The sequence below is a fragment of the Cetorhinus maximus genome, chromosome 25, assembly GCF_964194155.1.
Source record: "Cetorhinus maximus chromosome 25, sCetMax3.hap1.1, whole genome shotgun sequence".
Classification (NCBI taxonomy): domain Eukaryota; kingdom Metazoa; phylum Chordata; class Chondrichthyes; order Lamniformes; family Cetorhinidae; genus Cetorhinus; species Cetorhinus maximus.
This window is the reverse complement of record NC_135903.1, coordinates 22,377,048-22,397,163: the sequence shown is the minus strand read 5'-3', so window position 1 is coordinate 22,397,163 and position 20,116 is coordinate 22,377,048. Positions and strand designations below refer to the sequence as shown.

Sequence of the window (20,116 nt, the reverse complement as noted above, 5' to 3'; positions counted from 1 at the left end):
TGTATAACTATGTTGTCTAATCTTTGTACAGAACTCCTTGAATAAAAGAAAAATACTGTGGATGCTGGAAATCTGGAACAAATTGCTGAAAAAACTTAGCCGGTCTGACAGCATCTATGGAGTGAGAAAGAGTTAACGTTTTGAGCCCAATGAGTCTTCAGAACTGAAAAGAGGTAGAAATGTGATGAGTTTTATGCTGTTGAAAAATGGGGGAGGGTCAGGTAGGACAAAAGAGAAAGTTAGGAATAGGTTAGTGGGCAGGAGAGATTAAATGACAAAAGATGTCATGGAACAAAAGGCTAAGGGAGTGGTAATGGTTTCAGTAAAGAAAAAAACATTGGTCCAGAGTGTTAATGGCAGAATAAAAGACAGCTCTGTCTGAAAGCAAAAACGTGAAAACAAGATACAGGCTTGCACTTGGCAAAAAAAAATGGAGGACAGAATTCATGTCTGAAATTGTTGAACGCGATCTTGAGTCCAGAGGCTGTAAAGTGCCTACCTAATCAGAAGATGAGGTGCTATTTCTCAAGCTTTCATTGGACTTCACTGGAACGTTACAGCAGGCCGAGGTCAAAAATGAGAGCAAGATGTGGTGAATTTAAAATGGCAAGCAACAGGAAGGCATCTTCCCATACAATTACAGGAGGTGTAACACTTGTTTTATCTCCTCTCTCCTCATTGTCCAAGGCCTCAAGCACTCCTAGATGAAGCAGCGCTTTTCTTGCACTTCTTTCAATTTAGTATACTGTATTTGCTGCTCATAATGTGGTGGTCTCTGCATTGCAGAGACCAAGTGCAGACTGGGTGACTGCTTTGCAGAACACCTCTGCTCAGTCTGCAAGCATGACTCCAACCTTCCAGTTGCTTGCCATTTTAATTCTCCACCTTGCTCTCAATTCTGTCCTTGGCCTGCTACAATGTACCGGTGAAGCCCAATGCAGGCTTGAGGTACAGCACCTCACCTTTTGATTCAGCACTTTACAGCTCTCTGGACTCAATATTGAGTTCAACAACTTCAGACATGAATTCTGTCCTCTATTTTGATATTTCTTTTTTTTTTAACCAAGTACCAGTTTGTACCTTTTCATGTTTTTGCTTTCAGACAGAGCCGTCCTTTATTCTGCCATTAACATGTATTCTGAACCAATGCTTTGTTTCTTTACTACATCCTCCTTTGCCTTTTGTTTCATGCCCTCTGTCATTTAATCTCTCCTGTCCTCTGACTTAACCCTGACCTTCTCTTTGGTTCTGCCTGGCCTCCTTTTTTTTAACAGCATAAAACCCATCACATTTCCAGCTCTCTTCCGTTCCGAAGAAGTTGTACTTGACTCAAAACGTTAACTCTGTTTCCCTCTCCACAGGTGCTGCCAGGCCTGCTGAGCTTTTTCAGGACTTTGTTTTTTATAATAGAACTCCTTGCTTCATATTATAATCCAAGCCTAGGGCTACCTAACCACTCTTTCCAGTTTCTTTTTAAATGCTGGCTTCTTATAAGCTGCTCTTGATGTTTGAACACTGCAAGAACCACTTCAGTATTTTCATTGGAAATTGTTATCTTAAAATGCTAGTAAAGAAGAATGAAGTAAAAGCGTTGTTGAAATGAAGAATGTTCATTAATTTTTCTTCCTTTGTGGCATCTGACCAGATTGCAAAGCTCAGACAGCAACTCCAACGCACTAAACTAAGTAAGAAGCACAGCAAGGACAAAGAGCGTCAGTCACCTCTGCATGGAGATCATGCTGCTATGGGCGTGGTACAGCAGGTAAAATGCTCTTTGTGGATGGAAGTTGTCCATTATCGGCATGCTTAAAACTGCAGTAATTGAAATTGCTTATAAATCAAACTTGTGTTGTACTCTATTCTGGTCGTTATTTCCTGAACCTTGAACATGGTCATAGGACAGTTGCATGTCTCGTGCCCTATTGGAGAACCATATTCCTATTGATCTGTTGGCATCTTATTAAAGGCAGTGCTTGAATAATTGAAGCACCTGCATTGTTTGAGAGCAAACAAGCTGGTATTAGTCTGCCTGCTGTAGACCTCATGCATTGAAATGTAACATGAGATTTCTAGCTTGCTACTTATTTTAAAGTGAAATAAAATAAGCACGTCCCGGAGGGAGATTGAGATCTCGATAGCCTGCTCTTTTAAACATTTTATTTCTTCTGTCCACTTTCATGGTCAGCCCACACAACCTTCCTAGCATTAAAAAATATCAGAAAACCATATTTTTACCTTCTCACTGTCTTGACTTTTTTTTACAGTTTTGTAACTGCCTCGGTGAAGAGATGATGCTTCTTGAATGGATGAGGCTTAAAATGTATGACAGTGTTTTGTCAGATTAAGTTTGCCCTCTGATATAAAAGGCAAAGTATAGTTCATAAAAATAAATATTGGAAGATCCCCAAGGGCATGTTTGTTTTGAATATTTGACCAAGGAGAGATGTTTAGTATAGACCCACTGAGGATGAACAACCCATTCTATTTATGCACTTAAAACTGTAAACTTTTCATGTTCATTGACCTTGCATTGCTTTTTCACCTAATTTGACGTTTACTTTTGAAAGGGACCTTCCAAGTTTGTACCCATTCTGCCAGCAAACCTCGCCATCACAAAGTTAATTCCACGACTGAGGAACAGCTTGGAGGCAATAAATCAGGAAATTGAAGGAATGTTTATTAAAGAATCTGGAGATAAAGAATTACTGAGGGTGGGTAGTGTTGTTAATAAACTCTGATTTAAGTCACTTGAATGTTTTTCCTATTTTCCCTCGAGTATTGTTTTTAGACTTGATGCATACATCCAGTCCTAACTGCAAAACTTTCCCATTGAATGTGTACTTGAATTTCAAATGACTTGCATGAGAATTTGTTCCCTTTATTATTGAAGGTCAGATGTATTGTACGTTGCATTACTGAGCTAATCAGTCTAGGATGGTGTCCCTGGTTTGATTGCTGGTATTGGCAAGAATTGCAGTGGAGTAGGCCAAGGTATACTGAAATTGGCTTAAGTGTCCCTGAGCTAGGCAAGAAGAAATTAGCAACAGCTATTGCTTTGTTTGGTGTACAGTAAGCCTTTACAAAGAAGTGTGTGCAGACAAGTTTTCTATTCAGCTGCAATGTTCCTATGGTTGATCAGCACGCTGACATTCACTTCACATATGTGCAAGATAGCTGAAGGTTACTGATGTCTGTGGAATTGTCCTGAAAATGTTGCTGGAGGGGTGTGTGCAAGATGGAGATGGGGGAGGAGGACTTGAACATTTTGGGATAGGACAAGTAACACCCTTTCTTCCCCACCCCTCCCCAAAAACAAGATTTTTTTCTGTGTTGTGAGTGCTGAGCTTGGTGTCATCCAAAATTATAATCCCGTCCTGCTGGAAGTGCGCACACAGATGCCTGGTGAGGATAGAATTTGTCTTCAACTGTGACGCTCACTGGGTACTATTAAACCTCTGCCCATGGCCATTAAACCTATGGTCAGGTTCCCTTAATTAATGGTCATGGAAGAAAGAGTCAACTTTGTTCAATTAATAAAACACTCAGCTATAGGAGTCAAAATTAAGGGCTCCAGCCCCGCTCCAGGGGTTGAGCACATAATCTAGATTGAGACTTCAGTATACTGTGGGAATGTTGCATTGTTGGAGGAGTTGTCTTTCAGATCCGCTATTAAACTTGAGGCCCTGTCACCTTGTGCACTTGGATGTAAAAGATCATGTAGCACTGATGATGTGAATGCTACAACTGAGCCATGGTGTTGGTATTTCTGTGGCTTGAGACAGGTTATGGAGTTCAAGTTTTTCTCTTGAAGCTTGAGCAGAATCTAGGCCAGCACTTTGATGCAATGCTGTCTAGTTGCCATCTTTCAAATGAGATATTAAAACTAAACATGGGCATTCTCCCAGTGTTCTGGTCAGAATTGAAACATTAGCCGTGCTACTAAAACAGACTACCCAGAAATATATTTCCATTGTTGTTTGTGGGATTTAGTCCACAAATTAACTCGTGTATTTGTTTATATTGCAAGGAAATACTTCAATTTCTTTGTTATCTGTATTCAAAAATTAACGGGTTCTTATATTTTAGTGGAATTTCAAGTTCAACTAAATGTAATCACAAGTCACCCAAGTTCAACTTTTTATGGCTTATAGGTTTAAATGTTTGCTCAGTTAGTCTAAACAAAATCTGTTTGATAGGATGGAGAAGTGCCTTCTGTATACCATGTTTTCACATCTTGACTTTATCCAAAGGAAGCACTTCATATGCAACAGTTTAATTTGCAGTGACTAAGACACACGCAGCAGCTATTTTTCACACCACAGATCTGACACAGTAATAAGATAAATGGTTGTTAATTGAAGGGAAGATTGGAAGGTATTGATTTGAAGGGAAGAATAGTGGCTACAGCATCAGGAACCCTTCAGGCAATGGAAGAACAACAGGGCTTTGGTATCAAGTCTCACTTAAAGGACAGCATCTCCAAAAATGTAGCATCATCTCATTCTTGCACTGAGAGCTCAAAATAGATGTGTGGATTGCTCCGAATCTTCAGACTTGCCAACGAGCATGCCACCAGCTGAAGCAAGCTAATCCACTGCTTTTGGGCAAGAGCATTTAATTTGTTTAAATCTTGTTAGTGATGTGGTTATTGCAGGATAAGCTGGTTCAGTGGCTATGACTGCCAACAGGAATTTACCCAGAATGTGGTTGACATGAACAATTGCTGAAAACAAACACAAGCAGTTTCATATTTTATAAATATATAAATAAAAGCAAAAAACTGCGGATGCTGGAAATCCAAAACAAAAACAGAATTACCTGGAAAAACTCAGCAGGTCTGGCAGCATCGGCGGAGAAGAACAAAGTTGACGTTTCGAGTCCTCATGACCCTTCAACAGAACTGAGTAAAATTAGGAGAGGGGTGAAATATAAGCTGGTTTAAGGTTGGGTTGCGGGGGGTTGGTTGTAGGGACAAGCAAGCAGTGATAGGAGCAGATAATCAAAAGATGTCACAGACAAAAGAACAAAGAGGTGTTGAAGGTGGTGATATTATCTAAGAGAATGTGCTAATTAAGAATGGATGGCAGGACACACAAGGTACAGCTCTAGTGGGGGTGGGGTGAAATAAGACTAATATATACATATTTTATAAACCTTGTTGAAATTGCTGCAGCCAAACATTTTACCTGCAAGATGGATTGGACTGTTATATTCTTCATTAGACATCTGTGAGCTGTGATTTGGAATCTTCTATCTTGAATCACCTGATTTTCCTCTTTCCTGTATCTGCTTTGTAGATAATGGATGCACCCGATGGGCACAGGGCACCCTTCCCTTCCCAACGACACAGCAGCAGTTCTCAGAGTGAACCTTCACCTATCCCTCTTGAACAGACAAGTGGCTATAGTAGTCCCTCTCCATATCCGTCCCCATCCCCTTCTCCTTCGTATCCAAATGGAAGCCAGGAAGAGGGGCCTTGTATAATAGAAGATGTATCGTTTTTTGTTCGGGACAAAGGTGAGATCAGAGTGCACAGATGTGGGAGATTTTTTTCCATCTGAATCACTTGTAATAAAATGTTGCTGAATTTTTCTTCCCCCTACCACCGCTTTCGTCCTGGAGGTGTTGACTCAGGGTATGGCCACGTAGTTTTCTACCATTGTGGTCATATGATTTTTCTGTAATGCTACAGAATGTCAGCAATTTCTTTTACTTTAATGGTAATTGGAACCAAGCTTGATCCTATGTTTGCCTGATGTGCATAAGACGAAGATGTATAGCTCAATAGCAGCCCTGGCTGGGATCAGATAGTTTATTTTGCATTTTTGTCCAGCCTGAAATAGCAGGATATCCAATGCAGGTTTAAGCAATGCATGGACTACAATACTTAAAAACTGAATAACATAGGAAAGAATACAAATTAGGCTAATCAGAGTGCAAGACTATTCACATTGCTGTCCTTTTGAGGAGTCAATTGCTATTGCAGCTTTTCTCTAGCAGTAAGCATACTAAATTAATCTCTCCTAATACTCTTAACTCCTTTTGCAGTATGCTTCTTCCAGGTTTTTGCAGGGACTCTTATCCTCTTTTCCAAGCTACAGTTTGACCTTATTTAATCTCCTATTTGTGTATCGATTAATGCTTTGACAGCATTAATTTTTGTAAACTTAAGCAATCCGGTTGGGTGATCAGTTATGTATTGATATTGTCAACCAACAAAAATGTAAAATTACATTAGACTAAATAGTGTTGCTAAATGAGCCACTCTGTTAATTTACATCTTGCCATGCATTGACCCAATGCTTGAAAGTTTTCGGTGACCTCTTCGTTGGGGCTATGCTGGATATTTCATTCTTCTGAAGAAGGGTGTTCCATATAGAAATATGGAAAACTGCTTAGTTAAGAAAAATATGGCCTGATTTGCTTAGGTTGCCTCTAAAAGGTACATTAATGCAATTCCTAGAACTGTTTCCCCTCTCTGGACTCCGTTGAACCATTCAACAAAAGCATGGATATTCTCACTTCTAAAACTCTAATTGGAATTCCAGCTGTCTTGGTTATGAAACCAACATTGCTAAGTCACTTCCTCCACTTTTTCAATGACACAGATAGTGGCACAAGCTCCCCTCTCCTGAAGTATGCTTCCTCTCCCAAACCAAACCACAGCTACATGTTCAAGCGGGAGCCTCCAGAAGGCTGTGAACGGGTGACTGCATTTGAAGAAACACCGTAAGTAAAAGATGTACAGCTAAACAGTTGGCAATGTTGAGTGTTAAAATACTTGAAGTCTGATAAAATATTTAATTTTATGGTCATCCAAGTTGGCTAAGCTAAATGTAATTTTCCTTACAAACTTCCACAACATTGTTAGCAAAGCTCAAGGTTGATTTTATTTTAAGCATGTTCACTGTGTACCTGAGTTGAATTTACATTTCTAAATTAATAGATCATTTATTCACTTTTTTTCCTGTTCAAATCTTGAGCCCTTGGCTCTGTTGGAGTTATGTAGCAATTGGTGTAAATGCCTGAATGCACACCACCCTTGTGTGTACAAACCCCCCCTACCCTGATGAATTAATTTCCAAGTATTGCTCCATCTGTCTCTAAAAGCAACCCTGCCCTGGTTCAGGCAATGTTGATAAGCCAAGTTCTGAAGCTAATGTGACCTGTTTTGGGGCACCATGTTTGTTTTGAATTGAATTAGTATTTGTCTCACTTTTACTGAAATTTAGGAGCTTCATTGCATTAGTTAAATTAAGTTGGCAAAAATGGTGCTTAGCTGAAGGCTTTCTGTTCAATGCACTTGGGCCTCATTCTATCCGACCCTTTAGTGTCAGGTTCTGCCTCATATGATCCCTCTTTTAAAATTCTGCTGCTGCATAAAGAAACAATTCAACCATATTGAATGTCATAGATTAGATAACCTACTTTAGACTGCAGATTATAGTCTGCAATCAATATTTCACTAGAATATGAACAAGTAAATAAAATACAACGTGCAGAATATTAGAAATGTGCAGATCATGGAACAGTAGGCCGATTGAATTCCAAACTAACTAGCTTATTGTAACAAGGTACACATTGTAGCAGAACGGTCACTGTGACCAATGCATCATTTAATGGTACTGGAATTGAAAGGCTGTTGGATTAGTAAGGTTTAAATCTAAAAGTGTTTTGCAAACCATTCAATGTTGTACCTTGCCCTTTGAACATGTTGTGTAGTGTCCAAAGTCTGGTAAAGTAATATACACAGTTGGGCACTTCTAAATTAATTTTCTTTGGATCAAAACTTTTGAAAGTCCTTTTTTGTCTGGATGCAAGACAATATTTTGAAGTCATTGGATCAAATATAAAGTAGAGAGGCAAGACAAGATGGGTTTGAGACTGTGAAATCACATGCTCAAACTAGTCTTGTTTTTTAGGAGAGGATTTAGATGATTGTTACTTTGGGATATTTTGTGCCTTTCTTTAGTGTAAAGAGCAAGGAGTTCTGAATGACTCCTAAGATTTCTAAACAGTTGCTGTACAAAATCATTACAAGTGTGAGAATAGGAGTAAAGCTGTGGAGTTTTAAAATGTGTTTGCTTTGCTGCAGAAATGCAGTTTTAATGCTTAACAGCCCTGAGTCGAACTGGTAACAAAATACCCTTGGTACAATTTAGTTTAATCTAATATTTAAATTTATAAATTCAATATGTAAATTATGATCTATCAGATTTCGTCTTGAATGCAAGAAATTCTATCCAGGCTGAAATGCTTTCAAATCTGTTCAATTAAATATGATTGTGACTTTATCCTGTGTACTCTTTTTCAGGGCTATTTCCTTTGGGCAGGCTTTGTTGTATTCGTGTCCAGATAAAAACAAAGTTAATTTCAACCCCACTGGCTCTGCCTTCTGCCCAGTCCACATTCTTAAGCCTCTTTTACCAACTGTTGACTTAATATTAAGGCACTTGCCAACATCTGCTTCATCAACCTCTCCAAGCACAGGGGTATCACCAAGCACTTTGACCTCTTGCCAGACTACAACTCAGGTCTCATTCCAGCAACCATCGGAGGATTCAGGGACCACAGACTTTACGGAGCTTTCTAAGGAACAACCTCTACAGTTTGATCCTTGGAAACTTGCTCAGGCTGAAGAAGGTGCCTTTTTCCAGAGCTCATTAGTAATTTAGACTGGCAAACCTGCAATAGGTAAATAGCTGACTGCAACTTTACCCCTAACAAGTTTATGGTGTTAAATGCTACCGGTATTGGCTGTATTAGCCGTAATGTATTTGTATCTTGAATGCAGATTAACTGTTTTGTATATAGACAGACTGGTACTAAACCAACAAGTGAAGCATCCATCTTAAGGGGGAGAAAGGGCTGACTGTTAGGGTTGCCTATAAATATTTATGCTGAAGGCAAATGGTTTAGCACCAAACTTCCAAACACCTTAAGTGAATAGAAATTCTAGGCATATATATGCTAAAATAAAGTTCAAAAATGTCTGCTAGTTCTTTTACCTTTTAAACATAGCAGTACATTTTATTTCTTGGGTTGAGCCCAAATGTTGCAAGTGCAACTTCAATAAGCACAAGCTTACCTTAAGGAAAAATGTAAAGACATAGGACCATTCTAAACGTTGGCCACTTTTTGCTGGGGTATTTTTTCAGTCAGCTTTTAACCTCATAGTACCTTGTGTGTGAGACTGCTACAGTATTTAGAAAATTTGTTTATATATTAATGCACATTGGAAGCTTTTTCCTAAAATAACTTTCTTGCTCTTTACTTTATGAAAAGCATTAGGTTTAGCATTTTTAAGCAGTGTGCTACACTGTAAGGTGACTTGTGCAACTGCTGTTGATTTAAAGGTTGTAGAATATTGAGTCTAATTAGAAATCCTGGGTTACTGATTAGAATTGGTACAAGTATAGACCATTGGGTGCTGCTGAACAATTGAGCAGTGAAATACTGGAATTTAGTAAGTATCCTGTAGCAGCAAGTATATTTCCTGCCAATCTGACACTTGTATAAGCTCAGCAAAGAAACTGAACTGTGAATGGTGTTTGATCTGCTTCAAAGCCTTATTACTCATATCTTTTCATGGGTAAAAGGTGTATAATGATACAACTTAAGTCTATTAATGAAGATGCCACAGGGGAAACTAAATTCCTGTTTATCCAATATTGAGCAAAATTATCACTGCTCATTTCTCACTTTTTTAATTGAGACTGGATGGGAATGAATTGCCCTTGGAACATTCTGATAATGCCACAAAGGAGCAGGAGGGTATTTTAAAGTCAAAACTTCATTTTAAAGATCTATCAGGTTAACAACTGAAATATTGGGAATTGATTAAATTAATTGGTTCAGGTTAAATGAAACATGTGTGAAAGGTAACTGGGCTAATTTAAAATCAAGTTAGGGAGCCAATCTGAATACATCTGAATTGGTGTTGCGGTTATACTGATCTAACCTGTGCAATTAACTGACACACACTTCAGTTCCTTGACACAGCACTCGTGCTATGGTGTATATTGCATTCTGCTATTGCATATTACACAACAGAATACATTTCCTGGCCAAATGTTATATATTCAAGTATTTTGTAGATTGATTGCTGCAACCAACTTCAATAACACATTGTGAACTTTGTCTAGATGTTGGGGAGGAATTTTTATGGACGCATTTAAAACTATTAGCCACTCAGATTTAAGCCCGTCTGTTCTGACGTATTCTGCACCTAATTGCTATTCTTGAGTTAAATGAAGTAAAATTTAAGATTTTAAACATTGAGCAGAAAATTCCTTACTGAAAATAATTCTGAGCTATCTAGCATCAGTGATTGAAATGAATGCTTAATTCAACAGTATATTTGATTTCACTACTCGGAATAGTTTGGTTTGTTGTTTTGAAGAGGCAAAGAGGGAACAAGTGAAAAGCACAAGGTTTATTTGCACCCGTTATGTCTAACAACAATCTGTTTGACTTTACTTTTCTCATTGTCACTGTTTCACATGCTTTTTCTACTGAAATGTATTTTTAAATTTACTTAATATAAGTCTGGGCTTACATATACAGAAATGTATTTTTTTGTTTGGTATTTATTTAAACAATTGATGTACCCATTTAAAGGGCTAGCTTCATTTAAGGTCTAACTTGGGTATTAAAAAAAGTAACTATCTGAAACCTCTAGCTTAAAAGCAAAGTGTACAGATATATATGTATTAAAGAAGAAAACTGCTTAGCTCCTCTGCATTCCAGTTTGATTTGCAGGTATATTCTGATATAGAGCCTGTCAAAGTAAAAGCACCAGCATTTAGATTTTTTAATCTTATTGTCTCACATTGAAGATTGTGTGGTTAAATTATGGTTTCAGAAACAAATTGAGTGCCCAAAAGAATTGTGTCATGGCGTGTTCTTTGCTCATGCATTTTTGAGTTTCAGTGCAATCTGTAATTGTTTGTTTACCATCACCTATGCAGTGAAACCGTAGACAGTAAGTGTCCTAACATTGGTTTGTACTTCATCATGACCTTTGACACTGCTTTGAAAGAAGCTTGATATTAAATTGAACAGTGCAGTGCAATTATCAAATTGCACTTTGGAGGTTCAGTGAAACACCATGCTATTTGAAGTTGATATTTATCCCTTGCATACATTTACTTCCTTCCCCCCGCCCCCCCCACCTTCCCCCCAAAGGTATTGGTTATAGGATGCATATTTGTGAAATAAAATGGCTGTCAATTCCCAATATTGGCACAGGCTACACTCGTTAAAAATGTGTCAAGTGTAATTGTGGCAGTTGTTTCCTCGATTCTTTTACAATGAACCAAATGTCTGGAGTGCCATTTTAGTTTTGCTTTCAGTTGAAACTTGACCTCCTTGTTTGGTTCTGGAGTTCAGTATACTGTAGTCCAAAGTAAAATATTGTGCAACTCTTAAGATAAATTCTGTTTGCACTTGGTCATGTCTCATTTAATTATCGTTTCAATAGTCTTCTGTACATTGCATTGTTGCAAGCAACAAATCTAACAGGGAAAAAAAAAATGAAGGTTTAACAGATTTAAAATTTTAACTTAAATTGGTTGGTAGGTAGAATTTACATGTCTTCTAGAGCTGTAGGAAATATATTGATTTTTGTATTGCCATTGGAGGAGGTCACGTTCTGCCTAGCAACAACAATCTCTACAAATGCATACTTATTGTGAGGGCTCTAGCCCACACAACATTAAAAACGTTAACTTGACTTTACAAGGTTCTGTAGTTCCAGAAGAACTTTGCTTCACATATTTTGCACCAGTTGCATGAAGTCAAAAGTAATGTGACAATATCTCTAAAGCTGATTTTACTTCCTCTTCACCATTTGTGAAATAAGTCATATTGCCAGCCTGACTCCCATTTTATAACTACCAGTTTTTTGTTTCTATGTCTTAAAACCATTTTTTACAGTGATGCAAATTTGTAGTAAAATGAGACATTGCATCTGGACCAGTGAAGATTTTGAGTTTAAATTGCAATGTTGTGGTATCTACTGTTGGAGAAGCTACCATGATTTAGAGAAATGCATCTTTTGGGAGTAGCAATAAACACTGTCCCATTTATGAAGTGAACTAGCACCTTCTGGTGGTAGAAGCTAAGTACTGTAACAGTATTAAATGGACCTCAACTTTTTGAAGTCTTGAAGAACAACTGCACCTATGGTAGAACAAGGTAGAACTATTTTTTCTCCTGCTGCTTTAATCTTTGATTGAATTTACTGTTGAATTTTTGCAATAGCCATGTTTTAAAATCTAGATCAAATGTCACTCCTTTTTTTCCTGTGTTGCCTCCTTTTAAAACAAAAGAACCTCACAATCACTTTTGGCTTATACAATTATTGCTTAAATTGTACTTTCCAAAAAGAAATCAGAGTGGTTACTAGAACTTGAGAATCAAGCAAATAAAAATTCAAAGCAAAAAAAAATCTGTATGACCCTTGTAAATAAATTAACTTAAGTGGAACCAGCTAGCGTAGCTGATCTTATAAAGCAAAGGCATTGTAGGCATAGCATTCCTCTGCCTTTAAAACACTCTACCATGACACATTTCCTTTTGTTAGTCACTGAAATGTGTATCCACATTGAGAAACAAAATTAACATATCTGAAGAATTATAACTATTGCGTTTTCTATTGTGTATTTGTTGATCAGAATGAACTGTTATGACAACTGCAGATAATACCACGTGAATGTTATGAGTAAATTGCTGACCAAATTGGTTAATGTAACACCAGTTTTGTATTTAAAGATTTGAATTGGCCTGGGATTGTATCTTTTTGTAGGATTATTTTGTCTTATACACACTATTTGGGGGTTTGGTTGACATTGTACATATGTTTCAGAACATTAAGCTTGGACAAATGTATTGACCACATGAGCTGTGTTTAGCGTGTGGATTTGTGTGTGTTTTTTTTAAAAGAAGTAGGTTCAGTTTCAGAAAATACAAAAATAAAAGTGCCAATTTCCATTGCAAACCTGTTGTGTTCTGTCCTTATTTTCATTAAGCAAAATCATTCCAACTCTTGAACTTTATTCACTGATGTCTGTAGACATAGTGGAATATATAGGTTACAATTCACTTTGGATTTATTTGCCCTGTAAGAATTTTACAATCTTTAAAGTAAGATTCTCTGCTGCACCACATGTTCAACACCTAGCTCTGCTACACAGAAACGAGAATGCAAATAGCCATTTGGTAGTACAGAACTTAGAGTATTGCTGAAAGAAGACATGCTTGTTGAAGCTTGTCATCTTGCACTAATTGGGAGAGATTCACAAAAATACAAATTGTAAAGGGAACAACAATTTATACTGCATGAGAAGAGAATGCTAATTAGTTGGCAAGTAGAGATGTTGCCATTGAGAATGCACCAGGGAACAGTTAACTGCCAAGCCTTTGTTAAATGAAAATGGATCTGCCTGGTTTGAACTTAAACAAAAGCTTGGCAGTTAACTGTTAGCTGGTGCATTCTCCTGGTAATGCCTTTACCAATCAGAGTCCACTTGGCAACCAATCAACACTCCCTTCTCGACACTATAAATTTTTGTTCCCTTTACAATTGGTATTCTTGTGATCCTGTCCTGATGTTATCGAAACTTTGTTTTGCACTCATGTCTCTTCAGCAAGAAAGTGTTTCCTAGACTCTACAGCGCAACTACTGAACTGAATTTTGGGTTTGCATGCACTTGTGTTCAGTTAATTAACATGAGTTTTTGTTTTGATATCCCATTCTGATATTTGCAAGCAGCTTTTAGGGATCGTGCAGCTGTTCAAGTTAAAATACCACACAACGTTGCAGAAACAATCCTGTTGTTGTTTGGTTTTAAACTCTCCCTTCCAGGACCAGGCTATTTAGTTTAGTGGATAGAATGAGCATTGTCTGCTCTACAAATCTCATGGATGGAACTACAGTTAAAAGTATATTTGCTCTCTCCTTTGCTGATATGTCTTGATGGTAAGACCCATCCCAACAACTCTACCACTCCCATGGGATTTTAAGATTTAGTTGATCTGATTTTAATTGCTGCTAGACCAAACATGACCATAAATTTCCACTAGCAATTTGACATTTTCTGAAATCTAATTGGGTAGTTTACTTGGACAAAAGCCAACTAAAAGTGTCTCCTCCACTAAGCTGCACAATCTCTAGGTCTCACTAATGTTTCTCCCATTATATAATTGTATCCATTTACCATGGCTCCTTTTTAGAAGAATAATCACAGGCTATTAAATATCCCCCTTTGAACAGTTACGAAAGATATTGTCGATGTAGTTTGTTTGAACTGGGTTAGGTGGGCAGATGCCATGTGATTGCCTCACCTCAAGAGGATGAGGGAACATTTAAGCTGATTTGTTATCTCCAGGATTGGAGCAGAGCTGTTGGGGTTAAGTCAGTACTCTTTGCTAGACTATCATTGCTGGAGCTATATGTTCTTTGCCTGCAGAAATCCAAATGTTCCACCTTGCTGGATTATTGGGACATGCATTAAGCTGCAGAACTCGTCTGTGGCAAACCTTATACAATTTCTCAATTTTGCTCCCAACATCCATCAGGGTTAAATCCATGAGAGCTTCTTAATTATGATTCACAATATGCAAGATATGCTGCCTTGTTTTGAAAGGATCCGTGGTAAGTGATGGATGAGAATTTGTGGCGTGTAAAAAGAAATTGCACAGTACAGTGGATGTGTGGCCTTTGATTAGTGTTTGCTATTAGTAAGTGAAACTGCCCAATTACACATAGGGGGGAGGCCATTCAAATCTTAAAATCCCTCAGTAGTTTGTTGTTGGCATAGGATCTACTTGTAGCAATATTGGCGAAGGAGAGGACATATACATTTCAAATAAAGTTTTCTTAGTAAATTGTTTGCAATAACACACCCTCCCATTCTTGGCCATTTCCATCGTGCCCAAGAAGCCAAGTTTTCCATGTGACGTTCTGGAGGGTTGTTGCATGGTTTTACTTTTAAACAACAATTTTGTTTATACTTCTGATATTTAAGTGTTTATGGACATGCACATTTGAATACTTTACGAATTATATCCCTTAATATTGCTGTTCATGCAAATTTAAACAGTAATGGTTTTATTTGCATGCATTTCCAGAGACTTCCTTAAACTTACAAAGTGTGAAAACCTATAAAAACATTGTCTTGACATGTTTTGTAATATGTTGATAAAAAAAAAGCTGTCAGTTCAAATTTGATCTCTTTCCCTGCCAATGACTCCACCTCCCCCCACCCCCAATTGCAAATTCCCATGAGGGGAATGACTTCATGATTTCCATAATCCTAAGTATCATAACCCTGCACATAAAAAGGGCCAAGTAAAATCCAGGTGTTTCCCTATAAGAAGGAAGTGAAAACCTGTTGACCCAGCCAGCACCCCCTGCACATTGGTTTCAGAAAGACCATGGCTGAGGCCTCGAAACCAATTATCTTGAACACAGTGTTATGTGGAGGGGTGGAAAATGCACCTGCAGTATGACACTGTCATTTTTGGGAAGGATTGCATTTATTTTCCCTCTTCTTTCCATCTTGCCATCCCCCCTTCGCAACCATTTCTTCCCTGATTTCTCCAAACAGGATGTTTTATTTTCTGCAGAACATCTTCCAGATGAGGAATCTAGCAAAGTTGTGTGTGCTGCAATGAGTGTCACCTGATCACAGCCCCATTCAATCTGATGGGCACTCGGTATTTTATTTCTTGTGGGCCATATTTCTCTGTTCAGGAGGCTGCTTGGATCAGCTGAACAATCATATAGCTGTGAAACGCAGGTTAAAATCCGATCTTTCAGCAAATTTTAAGGTCTGTAGTTACCTCAATCTGTATTGTGGCAAGGTGATGTTTTCCACTCAGCTAATGGTAACCTAACACCACCATAGTAATAAATCTTCATTTGAATTTGTTGAGGTTTTTGTTGCATGCTAGCAAAGTTACAAACATGTGGCTACTTTACTATTAATTCACTTAAAAATAAAAACATCATCACTATTGAAGGGCTCCCACTCTAGTATGCAAGTGTTCTATTGAATTGCAGGTCCCTGCAGGCAGTGTGGAAAATGTGTTTTTGCAGAGGAGGCAGCAGCACAAGCACAGGGGTATGCACCTTTTGGTTATGTCTTCATCAAGTGAGGAGTAGGCTCTTGTGGGTTGGGTCTGTTGTAATTTTAATGGAGCAGGTGGTGATTGTTTGAAGGTTGTTCCCTCCTTATTAAAAAAACAAAACATTGTTAATTTCAGGGTTAGGGTGCTGTTGCTGCATAGAACAACATTTTATCTAAACTTTTTTTTGTAAGTTGAACTTCAGCCCAGACTGATGGATGGAAATCCCTCCACTTTACAGAAAGTGTTTCAGCTGATTCAACCCCGTTCCAAATGGGATGGAGTTCACAATATAAAACTGCAACAATCCACTCATTAATTTAGACAATTTCCTTTTGGATACTGGAAGGGTGGTTGCTGTGAGTAATGGAAAAATTCACATTGGTCAGGAAGTTAGAAAAATATGTTGGGACAGAAGTCAAGGTCCTTCACGTTCACTTGGCTCATACTATACCTGACTTGGGAGTGACTAATGCTGGCCTGGAGTGACAAAAGTGGGGGCAAAAAGTTATATATCCTGAACAGAACTGACATCAGTGTGTGTACCAAAAATCTCAATCTTATGCACATGGATCACTCAAAAAAAATAATTCACATGCAAAATGTATGTCATTGTATCCAATTGTCTCAGATGATAAATGAACAGTTAAATCTACAGGTAAGTAGTAAGCAGAAGCAAAACAAATGAAATCACAGTTTTGGGTAGCAATTTTATTTTCCAGTAATTTATGGATAAAAATATTTTTCCGGTCAGCCAGAGGCTTGACCTGCACCGGAACTCAAGTTTGAGCCTTGAAACCAAACTACTGTGACACCCACACTAGTAGAGTTTTGATTTCGACTTGGAACAAGAGCACACTCAAATTGATATCTTAACCTCACTTTTACCCCACCCCTTTTAAGAATGTATCACATTTTTAAAAATATAGAGCCTTTTATTAAGAGCCAAAGGCTAAAAGCATCCACTTGTGCATATGCCAGAGGTTAACTATAGCCAAAGTTACACTTTACCAACACTAAGCATCTCGTTGCATGCCAGTAAACTTCTTGTCATTCAAAGCTCTGCTGCCTGAGTCTTAACAAGTACCAAGTCCCATTTGCCCATCATCCTTGTGCTCGCAGACCTACATTGGCTCCTGGTTAAGCAATGCCTCAACTTTAAAATTCTCATCCTTGTTTGTAAATCCCTCCATGGCCTCACTCCTCAAAATTTCTCCTCTCTTGGCAGCCCCACAAACGCCCAAGACATCTGCGCTCTGATTCTGGCTCCTTGAGTATCTCTGATTTTTAATCATTCCATCATTGGTGACTGATCCTTTAGCTGCCTGGGTCCTAAGCCCAGGAATTCCCTATCTAACTCTTCTACCTTGCTTTTCTCCTTTTAAGATGCTCCTTGAAACATACCTCTTTGCCCAAGCTTTTGGTCATCTGCCCTAATATCATTTGTGTGGCTGTCATTTTATTTTGTAATGCTCCTCTAAAGTGCCTCAGCACATTCTATGTTAAAAATGCTATATAAATACAAACTATCCACATACCTGTCAGGGTAATGGCTTGTAAATTTTTTTGGAGCGAACAGAAGATTCCCAGTGTCAAATTATGGTTTTACTTGGGTTTTCAAGAGTGAAACAACTTAACTCCTTAATCATTGACATTGTCCTGAGGTCCTGTGGCTCTGGCACAGATAACTGAACAATCAGCCTGTCTCAGGGAATTGACTTGGCTCTGAAGTTCCTCATTAAACATTTAATCTTGAAGCCACCTATTCCTGAAAGCAATTATACTTGCCCTCTTATCTTAATTCAACATCTAGTCAGAAAGACGGTGCTTTGAGGAACACAGCAGTCCCCAGGACTGTTTTGCAGTTTCAGCCTAGATTATGTGCTCAAATCCTTTGGGGGCTTGAACACAATCCTCTGATTCAATTGAGCAAAACTGACTATTAATTGACAATAATTGGACATCAGACAACTAACCACTGCAGGAGGTTCCAATTTTGGAGATGCTGAGTTTCATCAATATCTGCTTGAATCTCTTCAACTCGATTGAATGTACTGATCCTGACATCCCAGTTCTGAGTTTCCCAATCAGCTGCACAATGAATACAGGCTTATGCTTTCTCGCGGGAAGCTTATGACCTTCACAGTTTCCAAATCTGCATCCCGGGCTTATTTGCTGCTCCTAAATATAGATTTTCAAATGGGTTATTTCCAAAGCAATATGCCTTCCATCACGCTGACTGTTCTTTCCAGGGACCCGAATGGTAGGTTGGTTCAGACTTTTTTCTTGCCCAGCAGCTATTCCATTGTATTTTGGCCACAACTCTCTTTCAGAGGTTTGCCCCTGCATCTTTCATGTGGGCTGAATGAAGTTTTTTTTTTTCATGCCGAGATGTTCTGAACTATGACTCAGACTGGTTGGACTGTTTGCCATCAACTTAACCTCCACTGAGATTCTGCTGTTGGACAGATTTATTTGAGTTTGTACTATGTAATAACATAGTCCGGTGGACAATGTCCAAGCTAAAGTTACATTGCATGAAGACACCTAGTTATTGATGTAAGTTTCAACATAGAAATTGGCCGTTTGCCCAGCAGTCTGTGATGGCATTTACCCTCCTTGAGAAAATGGTCCAAGCACATTTACCCATCTTGTTCACACATCTCTCATTCCGTTTTTTTCATCCACTGATCTAATGTTAATCTTGAATGTTGAGAATGCAATCTCTCAGCCTTCTGTTTAAACATGTTTCTCTTGCTGTCTTATGAATCTCTTACAAATCTTGGTATGAAGGCCCAAAACTTCCGATCAGAGTTTGAACATGCGTGTCCAAAGCTGATCGGACAACAAACAACCCACTTAACCTGCATACGTTGGAAAGGCTCTGATTTCCGATCCATGATGCAGGAAAGCTCCCTCAGTGCAGAATCCTCGCAGAGAGCAGCAAAGGGAATCAGCGCAGAGGCCATTTCCCCTTTTTAGGGCACTAGCTGCCTTAAGGTAGGTTTAAGTGTCCAGTGCGAATGTTAATGAATGGGTTGGGTGGGTAGTTGGTTGAGGTAAGTGGATTGGGTGGCAGGTGGGTCGGAGAGGTAGCTGGATTGGGATGGGTTGTCAGGTTGGGAGTTGGTCAGGTCTGGTCGAGGTGGGGGGTAGTCAGGTGGTGAGGACTTACCAGGTCAGGTTGAGGGTTATTGGGAGGGGGAGGAGTCGGGTGGTGGGGAATAATCACGTTAGGTTGGTGGGGAATCAAGAGGTGTGTTGTATAGTTACCTAGGAGTTAGACTAGTATTTTTGTCTAACATTTCTTGGGTAACTATCAGGTAAGTAAGTTAGAACCGGCTGCAGTCTCCAACTCCAACTCAGAGCTGGAGACTTCTTCAAAAGGTCCGGGGAAGCGGGGGAATTGCCCATTGGAAGTTCAAATTTCCTGTGCAAACCCCATGGGTCAGTACATCGGGACTTCTGGAGGCAATCTGCTTCCAACCATCTTGTCCCAACCTTTCATGAAGTTAAACAATGTCATTATTTTGCCCTGTATCAGCAACTGGTGCAGTTGCCACTCATATCTTCCAAGCACTAACTTTTAACTGCTCCCAAGCTATGAAATCTTTATTGTCGCTTCAGTGTACCCATAGCATGTCACATTGAGCGGATGTACTGGAGGTACTCAGCTGGTCAAGAGACATCCTCAGAAAAATGCAAGCCAGTTGATGTTTCATGTACAAACCCTTTCTCTATTCCACAAAAATGGTTTATACTCCAAGAAGTAGCTGATTTGTATTTTCTAGATGAACGATGTCCAACTTGCTCCGTGTCCCCGCCATGTTCTGTTTTTGTAACAGCTTTGCAGCATCTTCTGGTATTGTAACTGTTATTGTATTGACTGACCACTGTTCAAATACATTACATTGCGGTTAGACTTTTTACACAATTGGTGAATAATTAGTCTTAGAACATTTTTATAACTAAATGGAAGGCCTGT

General features: G+C 38.7%; 1 protein-coding gene across 3 annotated transcripts in view; it reads left to right on the top strand.

The window, feature by feature from the left end:
- The window catches only part of LOC144667961 (glucocorticoid-induced transcript 1 protein-like), a 60,868-nt gene extending 47,868 nt beyond the window's left edge, over positions 1-13,000 (top strand). For all 3 annotated transcript variants that reach the window (XM_078529612.1, XM_078529613.1, XM_078529611.1), the window contains 5 exons: positions 1,646-1,762; positions 2,568-2,711; positions 5,298-5,517; positions 6,609-6,729; positions 8,315-13,000. In XM_078529612.1, the coding sequence (XP_078385738.1) occupies positions 1,646-1,762; positions 2,568-2,711; positions 5,298-5,517; positions 6,609-6,729; positions 8,315-8,675 (963 nt within the window). In that variant the 3' untranslated portion in view covers positions 8,676-13,000. The remainder of the gene's footprint in view (positions 1-1,645; positions 1,763-2,567; positions 2,712-5,297; positions 5,518-6,608; positions 6,730-8,314) is intronic.
- Positions 13,001-20,116: the final 7,116 nt, after the last annotated feature.